The sequence below is a fragment of the Malaclemys terrapin genome, chromosome 16 (assembly GCF_027887155.1).
Source record: "Malaclemys terrapin pileata isolate rMalTer1 chromosome 16, rMalTer1.hap1, whole genome shotgun sequence".
NCBI lineage: Eukaryota > Metazoa > Chordata > Testudines > Emydidae > Malaclemys > Malaclemys terrapin.
Genome location: NC_071520.1, coordinates 16791013 through 16804176, shown reverse-complemented (window position 1 = coordinate 16804176; position 13164 = coordinate 16791013). Strand labels below are relative to the sequence as shown.

The 13164-nt window shown below is 40.1% G+C and overlaps 1 protein-coding gene across 4 annotated transcripts in view; it reads left to right on the top strand.

The window, feature by feature from the left end:
* The window catches only part of TXNRD2 (thioredoxin reductase 2), a 69488-nt gene extending 56652 nt beyond the window's left edge, over nt 1-12836 (top strand). For 3 of the 4 annotated variants that reach the window (XM_054006884.1, XM_054006883.1, XM_054006882.1), the window contains exons 13-17: nt 1338-1433; nt 1694-1786; nt 3673-3744; nt 5867-5964; nt 8853-12836. In XM_054006884.1, coding sequence (XP_053862859.1) covers nt 1338-1433; nt 1694-1786; nt 3673-3744; nt 5867-5964; nt 8853-8976 — 483 coding nt within the window. In that variant the 3' untranslated portion in view covers nt 8977-12836. Of the gene's footprint in view, nt 1-1337; nt 1434-1693; nt 1787-3672; nt 3745-5866; nt 5965-7075; nt 7167-8852 lie in introns of all 4 variants that reach the window. The other variant, XM_054006885.1, reaches the window with a different exon arrangement.
* Nucleotides 12837-13164: the final 328 nt, after the last annotated feature.

Sequence of the window (13164 nt, the reverse complement as noted above, 5' to 3'; positions counted from 1 at the left end):
TGAGTGTTGACTTCAAATATTTACCAGGGAACGTCTTAAAGCTGTTGTTTTATGAGAAATTGTGCTTTATCTGCATGGATGTTTTAGTAATTAGTTGGGTTTTGTGGAATGCATGGCAGTGCTTTCACAATTTTATCTCTCGTTCCAATCTTCTATTCATTTCTGGAATGCCAAAACAACATCTGTATTTCCTGCTACAGAAATGATTGGCAGACATTTTTCAGGCATATGTGTGTAAGAAAAAACAAATGGCAAATTTCATCTGGTAAATGACATTTACAGATCTTGGAAGCGAAAATGCTATGTTTGAAAAAACATTATTTGGTGGATTTTTTTTAAAAAACAAAAAAAGCATGAGTTTGCAGTTCCATGATTTGTCATGGGTTGTGGAGAAAAATAAGCGAGTTTTCATTAACGTATAAAGCATGTGCATCAGGTACAGTATACATAAGTGCTTACAATACTAAATTGTTTGGATTTGACTTTTGATATGGAAGTCTGTGACTCCCTCACTACTCAGTGAGTATTAACATGGAGAATCCAAGTATAAAGGTGGTGCAATGGATGGTGAAGGAGACAAGGAAAACTACAAGAAAATTTGCAGTTCAGCTGATATATGCATGTGTGCAGAAGTGATTCACAGTTACTAATATATACGTAGAAATCTTATGGATAAGCTGGGAGGTGGGAATTAATCAAAGTGTCATTAGATGCCCCAAATGTTTTACAATAGTCAATAAAAGTTTGAAAAGCTTGGGTGGGTAGAGTGGGAAATCTTGGTTTTGATATTTACTGAATCCCTTTCTAAGGTAGTGGTTAGTTGGGAATACCAGGAAGGAAACCGAGTTAGATTGCAAAAGTATTGGGGCAGCCACCTAATGGCTTTGAATGAATCTGAGAAGTATGACATCTAGATGGGGCCTAAATCCACCAGCCATGGTCCTTTATAAAACATCAGTGCTACTTCACAAAAAATCTTCCAGCTACTACCTCTTCACTTCCTCACATCATTTCTCCACTTAGCTTCTTGATCTCTTTCCCACCCCAGGCAGACTTTTTCCTGTCCCTGTCCCTTTCCCTTCATGGATTCCTTGACCTTGAATGGACTCTTGGGGCTTGTCTTGACTAGAACCTAAAGGTGTGTTGTTGGGACTTGTTAGCTCACATGTTCTAACACAACCTCATCCTAGATGGGATAAATCCCTGGGTATTCACTGCTATGTTTTGACTTCAGACTGCTGGGTTGGGATCGCAAACTCTTGCACCTCTCTAGCTGCCATCACTGAGGAAAACCATGACTTCTGGCCAAAGCAAACTTTTTTTTAATCTCTTCTCAGGGGCGCCCTGAACTGACGCCTACGGCGATAGCTGCAGGAAAGCTGCTGGCTCAACGTCTGTTTGGCCAGTCTTCAGAACTGATGGATTATGACAATGTGAGTTGTTACTTTTTTTTTTTCGGTATTATTTATAATGGTTAAAAACAAAACCCAACATGCTACTAAATAGACGAGAATCATTTTTTGTAATTTGGGATCCAGCTTTTCAGATTGGGTGCACTGAAACGAGAACTCTTCTCGCTGTTGCAAATGTCTCCCCATCAAATCACCTATTTTTGTAGCTGCTAAATGCCTAGCGAGTGTCTTTCATCGTATGGTTCGACAGTAACATTTGGGGTTGTTTTATGATGTGCCAGGTACCCACTACAGTTTTCACTCCTCTGGAATACGGTTGTGTAGGACTGTCAGAAGAAAAGGCAGTGGAACATTATGGACTGGATAACATAGAGGTATGAAAATTTTCAATTGTGTAACTAGGACTTAGTTTCAGCATGGAGAGATGGGAACTTTTCCCTGTGGAAACTATGGTAATATGTAAAAGTGATTTTTGTACAGCCATTGGTCTACATCCCCAAGCCACTACTCCACATGGTTAGGAAGATTGAACGTAACTGCTCAAGAGACACCAAGGAGCTCAATTTCAAAAGCAGGTGGTGTAACAAGTGACTGGGGAGACTGAATTACTATTTTAATGAGTTATAAGGTACAGCCATCATTAAATGAAACTGCTACATCCCGTTGGAGTCTTCAAAATTAGCTCCCCAGTTGCCTTATTCACCTAAAGGTTTCTGATGTCCCCTAGAACTTTCAGGTAAACAGGGTTATACTATAGTTCCATTTGTTTGATTGAAAATACACTGGTCTGGTATACTTATGCACTGCACGCTGATGAATAAAATTGCTTCAGGAATACATTCACATCCACGCAAGCCAGGGTGTGTTGCGTGTGAGTTGCAAAGCACCATTGCTGGTGAGGAAGTTCAGAATCATTGTTTCTATTCAGCTGCTGCACTGTTATAACAAATCCAGATACCAGTTAGCCACTTTGCAAAAGAAATGCTGGGATCTCTTTATTGAGTCTTCAGAGAAAAGTCATCTGGGGTAACGCTTTATATTGTGGAAATGGAAACTGCAATAATTGGCAGCTCCCTAGTTCATGTGCAGTCAGTTACTGATACATTCTTGGTTACCTTGATATTCAATTTATGCTTTGAAATGAGCATTAGGCTTTAGTGCTTTTATCACTTCTACTGTAATTCATTGCTTTCTGGGTCTTAACACCACCCGAAGGACCATAAATGGCCACAAAGCAATTGTTCTTTCCAAGCAGTTGATTTTTGCATACAGCATTTGGCTTAGCTATGGGTATAGGTGAACCTTCTTATACTGCAGGAAAGAGATTGGTTGGCTTAAATTGGAACCTCAGGCAAAATTAACAGCTAAAAAATAACACAATTGTTTATTAGACATTCTGGAAAATGACCCTTTCAATTTCCCCTGCAGTACATGAGTACAGATATCGAGAGCTTACAGTTTTTCATATGCTCAAAAATTTAGGAATTCCCTAACCTTTTGGTCAAAAGAGGTCTGAATCAAATTAAGGTTAGATGATTACTTTGAATTCAGGATACTAGAAATGAGTAATCTGACTTTTTTTTTTTAATCCTGTATAAATAGCTGAGCTTTCTGTGAAAAAGATGTTTTCTGCTCTTGGTCTTGTTTTCCATGTGTACTTTTTATCACAGTAACTGCATATCTTGTAAGCTTTAAAAAGAAATCTAGCCCACTAATTAATGCTGTTATAAAAACCCATCGTGGTCTATTTGTCTGTTAATACCGCACTAGTGGATACTAGCAATTGTGTACACTAATAATAATCATGATGATGTCATGTCATATGTCTGGTAGTTATAGAATTAAACAGCTGAGCTACAATTCATTTGCAAACTTAACACCATCAATTTGGGCTTGAATAGGGACTGGGAGTGGCTGGCTCACTACAAAAGCAATTTTCCCTCTCTTGGTATTGACACCTCCTCATCAAATTTTGGGAGTGGACCACATCCACCCCTAAATTGGCCTTCAACATTGGTTCTCCACTTGTAAGGTAACTCCCTTCTCTTCATGTGCCAATTTATATTTATGCCTGTATCTGTATTTTCACTCCGTGCATCTGAAGTAGTTGGTTTTTTTGCCCACGAAAGCTTATGCCGAAATAAATCTGTTAGTCTTTAAGGTGCCACCGGACTCCTCATTGTTTTTGTGGATACAGATTAACACGGCTACCCCTCTGATAGTCTAACAAGGAATCTTAATACTCATATTTCCCAATCAGGTATACCATGCATATTATAAACCTTTGGAATTTACAGTGGCTGAAAGAGATGCAGCTCAGTGTTACATAAAAGTAAGTGTTCAGAACTTTTAACTTTTATTAAAACAAGTGATATGGTCTATATTTTGCCTTAAGAACAAGAAGCATTTGTCAGATTGCAGAATAACTTTCTCAAAATTGATTGGTTCTTTTCCCAATCAACAGCCTTTTTTCCCTAGCCATAGTCTCACACTTCTGATATTCCTCACACAACACTTTACATCTTCAAAGCACTTGACGAATGTTAATGAGTTAGCAGTTCTCACTGCTGATAGAGCAGTCCATAGACAAAGTTCTTAGGGAATTTCTGAATATTTATTCCGATCAGGATTTTATTGTGCCTTCTTTTTTCTTTAAGACAAAGGAGGCAGTTCTTCATCAGCTAAATGTAATCTTTGAATTGTCGTCCCATTTGTCCTTATAAAACAAGCCACAAAGGCCCTCCCTGTTTTACACCAGAGCTTCAGACCTGAAGCAAATCTCCTTTTTTGGAACAGTTCATTTACTCTGGCCTTGGCTACACTGGTGCTGTACAGCGCTGCAACTTGCTGCGCTCAGGGGTGTGAAACCCCCTCCCCCCCTGAGTGCAGCGCTGTCAAGCGCCAGTATAATCAGCGCCTGCAGCACTGCACGCTCGCTCGCAGCACCGCAAGCTATTCCCCTCGGAGAGGTGGAGCACTTGCAGCGCTGCGACTACACTCGCGCTTCACAGCGCTGCCACGGCAGCACTGTGAATCCCCAAGTGTAGCCAAGGCCTCTGATTGTAAGAAGGTTTGCAGGCCCACTTGACAGGCGCAAAGAAGCTTGGCTAGCGTGAAGCATAGTATCAGTGGAATAACTGGTACGTTTTATGTCAGGGGGGACTAACTTCTGCCTTTGCAGTGGGATGAATGTAGTGACCTAACAGGTCCATCTCAAAGTAGTATGCTGCTAATATCCTATGCCTAGAATATGCCAGATACTGATAGTTGAAGGGATTTCCCTCTATACATTTTGTCAAATGCAACTTGCAAAAACAGGTTGCTTTTATCCGTGTCCCATCCAGCATAAGAATTGAAGTGTCATTACTTCTCCTCAGCCATTACATTTAGATAGAGGTAATGGTAGTGCAGTATTTGAGGACAAGATGGCAGTGATATAATATCTGCTGAGAGTCACTCTGCAGATAATGCTTATTAAACTCTCTCACAGAACAAGTGAATAAACATTAAACTTGCAGTTGACGTTGAGCCTCTGTGAGGGGTTTTTTGTTGTTTACAATCTTTCCAATATTAAGCAATGTCTTATCAGGAGTACTGCTGTTATACAGTGGTGATGAATGAATCCACAGTCCCTATGCAGCCTTTAACAGTCCAGGCTGACCTGTGTACAGAGGCTTTTGGACCAGTGGCGATTCAGTGCCTGATACAGATGCTCAGCTACATAGGGAGATTGTCACTGTTCTTAGAGTGAAAGTGCTCAGATGCTGTCCTGTATCATCCACTTTCCAGTGTTGTTCTGGAACAGAGGTGAGCATTCAGTGAGTCAGGCCTCCACACTCTAATTGCCCACAGCAGATTCAACACTCTTGGCTCCTTCCTGGGCTTGACTAACTTAAAAAAAGTCACTTTGCGTATATAGTAAATGTACCTAGCCAGACAGGCTGCCATAAATGTTTTTTGGTTGAATTATAATGGCACGGGATGACCTTTGGTCAATGGTGACCATCTTTGGAAGTTCAGCTAATCAGCTGCCAAGAATTCCCATGTGACCAGCCTATATCTCAATCAGAGAAGTGCTAACTTGGCCAGTCTGGGTCAAAATGAGGTTAGGATGGGTATTGGAGCACCAAGGACATTTGTAGGGAGTCATCCAAATGATAAACCACCAAGCATGTCACTTACTTTAAATCATTGTTTACTAATGGCTCACTAAAGTCTGCAGGATGTGCCACAGAGAAGCCTGAAGTGTTGGGAATGTAGATTAAAACCTCAATTCAGCAAATCGTTTAAGCCCATGCATAAATCCCAGTGAAGTCAGTGGGATTTAAGCAGTGCTTAAATGCTTTGCTCCATAGGGATAGGCGGCTGATCTGGTGCCTTGGGGAAGACTAGTTGCATTTAGCCCAGCTTCATGCCCTTTCTAAGAAAAGCTCTCTGTGATGTTTTGCATTCAGATGGTATGCCTGCGGAAAAAAGAGCAGCGGATCCTTGGCCTTCATTTCATTGGACCAAATGCAGGTGAAGTGATTCAAGGATTTGCTCTTGGAATAAAGTAAGTACAAAAGAATGTCTCTACTTTTAAAGCCTGCTTTTTAGGTTATTGTAAGATTATAAAAGATATCGGCTGAATTTTGGCAACACTATAAAGAATCGATGTTTTCTGTTACTTTTATGTAGTATTACACATATTTTCACTAAAACACTGTAGTTCTTCGTTACGACATACTGGATTTAGTTAAAGAAATAATGGGTATAGTTAAGGAAGAACTGAGGCGAAGTGTATGATTTGCCAGACATTGTTAGAACAAAAAGTCAACTTGAGTGTCCACCTATTAAGTTTGGTTTCTTCAAAGACTGACAGAGATGCCTTTCCCAGCATTCCATCCACAAGGCAGGAAATGGTTTTATAAACCTGCACAAGTCTTTTCTTTTTTTAAAAAAAGTTCACTTTGATGTGTTGTCCATAAGAGGCCTCCATATGCCAGTCGGGTCTCCTAAGGATCTCTACCCATTTCTCTACCCTTTAAACATGCCACCTTCTGGATCCTGATTCAAGTCTAGCCACCATCTGACTTAAATGAGACTAGACAACTCCTTCATTGCCTGGAGCCCTATATGAGCTGTTATGCTTCAGGGCATAAGCCAACTGCTAAGCGAGAAGGTGAGGAAGAAGCTTCTCCTATGTGGGGGGAGTTATTTCATAATTTCCCATCATATGGAGGTTTTACACCTTCTGAAATGTTTGGTACCAGTCACTGAGACAGACAGGACACTGGACTAGGTGAACCATCGGTCTGATGTAGAATGAGAGTTTGTTTTCATTGATACTGAGGCACTTTCTCCTCTTGGGTTGAGTCCCCTGCCTTCCTTTCACTCCTAGCTTGAGGAACGATCCTGGGTCCTCTCTATAAGTGCAGAACATCACCGCTAGGTCCCAGATGTGCCCTAATGCTTTTTTCATTCCTCCTTTTGTCATTGACTTTCATCTTCAGAGGTGTTTATTATAATGATTAAATGTATCGTTCTGAACGCCATACTATTTTATGAAGAAGGCAAACTCTGGTCCCTGAGAAACTTTTTCCTAAGGATAATGTCAGCTAATTGTCCTAAATGTCATCACCATGTTATTATGGCATTGTTGACTTTTACTTCTGCGTGATTAGCATAAATGAAAAGCAGAAAGGACCAAGGCAGCAGGACCACAAGTATCGTGTGAGGAATATCTTGGAAATCGTTGACTGCCGTATACCCCAAGTATGCATATTTCCAACATGTGTGTAGTTCATTAGTTGCCAGTGGTAGAAATTACATATTGCATTTTTTAGGAGGTCATCATTTTGAAGTTTTATCCAAAATAACCAATGCAAAGGAAGTATATGAAACTGGAGCACTTTTCTACCTTGCCTCTAGCCACAGTAACAGATTACCAACACCAAGATTTGACCTCCTGAAAAACTGTTGTATTTCACAAGTCTTGGGTTTATAATGTACAATACAGGCATAGTAAGTCTGAACTGCCATTTCACGGTGTCAAATATTAGCTCTTATTTTAGCCCCCATTTAAAAGGTTGTCCCCTGCCAAAATAATCCGTGCTCTGGTAATGTGTGGTCTGTGCTGATTTTTATCCTACAGGGATTCTCAGATGCATACGAGATACTAGTAAAGATTTCTTCCTCTTTTCTCATGCATCTAATTTTTCCAGCCTGAAATGATTCTTAAATTTAGTCTGGAGATTTCCATTACTTGCATCTGAAGAAGTGAGGTTCTCACCCACGAAAGCTTATGCTCCCACTACTTCTGTTAGTCTTAAAGGTGCCACAGGACCCTCTGTTGCTTTTTACAGATTCAGACTAACACAGCTACCCCTCTGATACTTAAATTTAGACCTTTATGTTGCAGCATTCTCAGAAAATGACCTGATAGGAATAGTGGCACATTTTAGGTCTGACTACACTGCAGCTGGGAGTGTTCCTCTCAGCATGGAAAGACAGACTGGCACTAGTTTTGCTCATGCTATCGTGCTAAAAATTGCAGTGTGGACGTGGCAGGTCAGGCTAGCCGTCCAAGTTCAAGCCCACCCAACCCCCTTGGTCTGAACTCAGGGGGCAAGCCTGAGCTGCTGTCTGCTCCGCCGCATCCACACTGCTATTTTAGTGTGCTAGCTCGCATAGAGCTAGCGTGAGTCTTGGTACCCAGGCTGGGCGGCCCACTCCTAGCTGCAGTGTAGACAAACCCTTAAAGGTCATCTAGGTCTAAGCCTCTTGTGATTAGAAGACTGAAGGAATTAAGCAAGTAGGATTGGTAAGTGCAGAAGTGGAAATCCTGGATTCACGCTATGTACCTTTTGGAGAAGTTTTCTCTTGTTTGCCTTACAGGAAATTGCAAGTGTAAGCACTATACACCCTCTGATATCCTGAGAGGGCAGTCTAGTATTCATCTCTCTTCCAGTTGATTTTTGCCTGCAATCCAAACTGATTTTTTTCCTACATGTCTACCAGTAGGAAAACCTGATGTCCATGTGCAAATGTTTTAATACCTGAAAGGATGGTCTTGTAATTAAGAAACTGGACTGTGACTCATGAGATCTGGATTTAGGTCCTTGCTTTACCACACTCACTATGTGACCTTGGGCACATGAGTTAATCTCTCTGTACCTCAACTCTTCATCTATAAAAATGAGAATTATAATTCTTCCCTACCTCACAATGCTGTGAAGGGAAATCTTTGAATGGTTACCATGTAAGTACCTTCATAGACTATGGTTGTGTTGGTAATTGTCTCTGCTTTGCTTTTTGGACAATAGCTTCAAATGCAACTTCTCCACTGGCTATTACTCTAGAAAAAGAAAATAAGGTAAACCCAGTCTGATGCTTTGTGCCATTACAGATGTGTTATGTGCACAGAGTATGACTTTGTTTTCTTCATTTCCTTTTTGGTAGATGTGGGGCTACGTATGCGCAGATGATGAAGACAGTTGGCATTCACCCTACCTGTGCTGAGGAAGTAACCAAGTTACGTATCACAAAGCGCTCTGGTTTGGATGCAAAGGTCACTGGTTGCTGAGGTTAAGTCCAATCCCTGGACAGAAGTTAAAAGCACACAGTAAAATTGAGAAGGAAAAAGAGCATTCTGAACTGACACAGTTTTGGTAATCGTAGTCCTGCAGCTCAAGGTTTCTTAGGTATCACTCCTTCAGTAGACAACAAAAAGTTAATTTTACAGTCCTAGCCATACTGTACCTACCTAAAGAACTGCCCACACACATCTTTAAAATCAACACAGTACTTAACCTTCAGGGAAATAGGGTTTATGTCAAAAAGCATCACTTCTGAAGTGCCTGTGTCCTTTGTTTTGCTGGGAGCTAGAGAAAATCATCATTTTCTGTACATCAAAATGTGTTTCTTGCCCATCACTTGGTATCTAAAGCTATGTAAAACTTAAATGGATATCACTTTGTTACAGGAACAGTGGCCATCACACTACTAACCATTCCCACCCTCTAGCAAATTAATCCCACTTGGATGTCATCTCTCAGAGAAATGCATTGTCAAACAGAGGTGAAGTGGATGCCAAATATTTGGAGCTCTCTGACAGTGTATGCGTGTGACTTCCGTAGCCAGGGTTTTCCCAATAGAACACCTAGCTACTGACCTCCCCCAAGAATTCATCCCTGAGGAATGATGTCCAAATCTCACTGAACTGAACCAGGGTCTCAGATAGTGAGTAGAGAACACGGGCAATAATTCCTTCTCCACTCTGGCAAGACGGCTCCCTGCTGGTGGTAATCACAAGAGTTCAAAGTCAAGGCTCATTGACAGGAAACAGATCCCAGAGCATATAGCAGTAGGTAAGCAGTCTTCAGTGTTTCAGGGAAATGTACCATGTACAGGAATTGGTAATAGAGGAGAATATAAAGTGACCATTAGAGTTGTTACACTAGTGGGTGAGTTCACTGTTGGCATAGGCAGTGTGTGTCGTTGTGGAAGCTCATAGAATTCCTTTAGCAATGAGGAAATTTTGCCATTTAAACACTTACAGAAAGAACTTGGGGTTGGTGAAAACTTCCCTGCACATTTTTCAAATTGCCAATTAATTTCAGCTCAGATTGAATTGGCAGATCACACAACTTACTGCTCCAGTGCCAAATAGCAAGCAATACTGAAAATTGGAATTGAACATAGAAAGCTGTGTGTGCTGTTCATATAGCTCAAATATTTGACATGAATTGGAGTGTGGTGTATCTGATCTGTGCTTTTTTAAAAATAGATTTTCATTGATAAACTAAAACTCCTGTAACTCTCACAATTAACTTTTGGTAGTTGGGATCTGAACTGCATTATATTAAAAATAAAACCAGAAAGGAGATGTACCTGTTCAGAGCTCACCTTTAAGATACCAGTCTGCAAACTGTTCTTTCAGCGTATTGCCCAAACTTCCTGGAGGAAGAAAGCATTCACCTAGTGTGAGCTGCTTCTTATTCATATTGGCCAGAAGGGGGAGATCCTGACTAACATGTAGCAATATAAAAACAAGATAGAAATCAAATAGCACAGCCGCTATTGCCAAATACTGTTAAATAGGTAGCCTGACAAAGGCAAAACAAAAACCCCAAGCCCTCAGAATTTCATTTGAAGTAGCAATTTATGGCTAATACTGTATTTCGAGAAGTGCAATCACATATTTACTCACGACCCGTTAAAACAGTGCATGTGGGAAGGGGAGGGGTTAGTTACAATTCTTTAGAAAGACCCAATAAAAATCAGTCTTTCGTGCTGTATTTTAAACAACAGTATTTTTGCAAATGAGTTTTGACCGTTTCCTAGCCATCCTAGCTAGCCCTGTTAATTGCAAAGTTCTTAAGATCCATTTGCTGACTATGCACATCTTTGACACTTTTTTCTTAGACTGTCCATTTTAAGACATTGTTTGCTTACTACTTCACTGAGAGTTACACTATAGATAAGTGGTGGATTTAATTTAAGTTTAAAACATATCTTGCCACCAGAATTGTACAGCACATGCCCCAGAAGCTATTGAAAAACGCTGAAGCTTCAGCAGACATTATCAAAACAAATGTAATAGTACTTATCAACATGCCATCAAGGTGGTATTACAATAAATTCCTTTCAGGGATCTGACTTTAAAAACAAAACAAAACCCCACAGCCCTATACTGGTTCTAAGTGCCTCATTTCCAAAATTTGACACTGTAAATCTTAAATGTGTTATAAAAGTATTAAGTCTTGATACTGTAGGTGAAGCAGATAATATACCCTAGCAGTGCAGAAAGAGCAAATAGGTTTCCTACTGCTATTCAAGAAACATAAAAGTAAAAGCTGTATATGATGGGTTACAGTATTTCTAAGTTGGTTTCACGAGGCTAGAATTTCAAGGTACAATTTACAGGTATTGCGGCTTTTCCTAAAAAAAAAAACACAAACATACACACGAATTATGGATAAGTTGCTTCCCAGATCTGTGGCTCCTAACATTACAGATTTTAGAGTAGCACATTCAAACCAGGATTTGTATTGCATAGTCCATAAAAGAGAGGAGTGGTTCAATCAAACGCTGTTGCCTAATGATTATGGCATTCTGCATTTCTCATCCTCTGTTGATTTGTTTGATTCAGCACTAAGACCAAGTCTATGGACTTGCAGGTGAAAGGAAACATTTTGGGAACGGAAATGTATTTGGTGTGCTGCCTTTTTGTTGCTACTCCCTTCATAAAAAAATGTTTTGAAAGTGTCATGTTCACACACGCATAGTCAAAACCTCCCTATCTCCCTTGGTAAGAGAGGACATCCTGCGGAAATATAATATTGGAGCCAAAACACCTCTGTACATTTTTGAGCAATTAACAAAAAAAAAAGCATACAGGAAACTTTAAAACTCTTTCAAAATATTTTAGTTGATTTAAATATTGAGCGTTTCAGAGCAAAACCTATTTGATCTTTCTCAGCTGCTGGGGCATATGACCTGCTTCACCTAGAGCATTTCGGTCTTCAGAGCTCTTGCTAGGAGAAACAGCCCTCAGTTGGTTATAAGGTGTGTGTGTGAGCATTTCTAATGATCTCTGCGTTGCATTGTGGCATTGCTCATTTCCTTTGCATGCATTACTCAGGCACCCACTGGTTCGGCCATGTTGATGTTGTATTCAGTCCTCCCTGTGGAGTTTATGTGCATTATGTGCGGTTAAAGAGAGGCCCAGGAGGTGAGATGAGTTAATTTCACTTCTATCATGAGACTGCCAATGGAAAAAAACAACTTGCTGTACTGCAACCAGTAGAGAGATCTGGTGGGAAAGTGTCCAAGATTTTATGTAGGGTGTGAAATTAATCCACATCATCACTGTCTAAAGTAGCCATCTAATGGAGCCGCCTTTTGTTTTCAACAATTTATTTTCACTAGTTTAGAATCACAATATGGGCTTTTATAGACTCCATGAAAATTGATCTTGCATCTTAAATTGCATCCTGGCTCTGGTCCTCATTGACTACAATGTGTTGTCCACTGAAGTAAATCTTGATGTACGTTCATAGCTACAAAACACTGATGTGTCAGAACCAAGAGTGAGGCAGAGTAACTGAAAACTACTTGGATTGGTATTATTTTCTTGGTGGATTCCTTGTGTGCTCTCCAGGGATAGCCGTCCGTAATAAAATCAGCCTGACTAATGTCAAGTGAAAAGTCTGATAGATGCTGCAAATTATTTACTGTGTGTGTAAGTGAAAATGTATGTTTAAATGAATACACACAGTCAGGCTGTCTTCTCAGGGTGCCAGCTAATGATGGCTTGTTTGTCAAACCACACAGTGGAGTAGACCAGTCTGAGGATTGCTGGACCCCTATTAAATATATATATATATAAAATCCTTATATTTATTGTTACATTATGGACAAATAAATGATTTTCTTAAAGAATATGTTGCAATGTCTTTGCTTAACTTAATTTACATGCACGGTCTGTGCTTACTGAAAACCTCATCCTAGTGGTCATCAGTTAAAAGTGGGGCCTTTTTATTCTAATGTTTCTGTTGGTGGGATGCTGATTGGTATGGAAACTAAAAACAGTCACCAAACAAATTTAAATGCCTTGAACATGGAGTCACAAACATATCTCCCAGCTGCCTAATCTCTATAGTTATTAGCCCCTGAAAATGTTAATGGATTTCTAGCTTTCCATCACAGCAGGGTGACCTTGTTTTATTTTAAATTTAAAACAAAGGAACTCCTTACGCGCTGTAGCTGT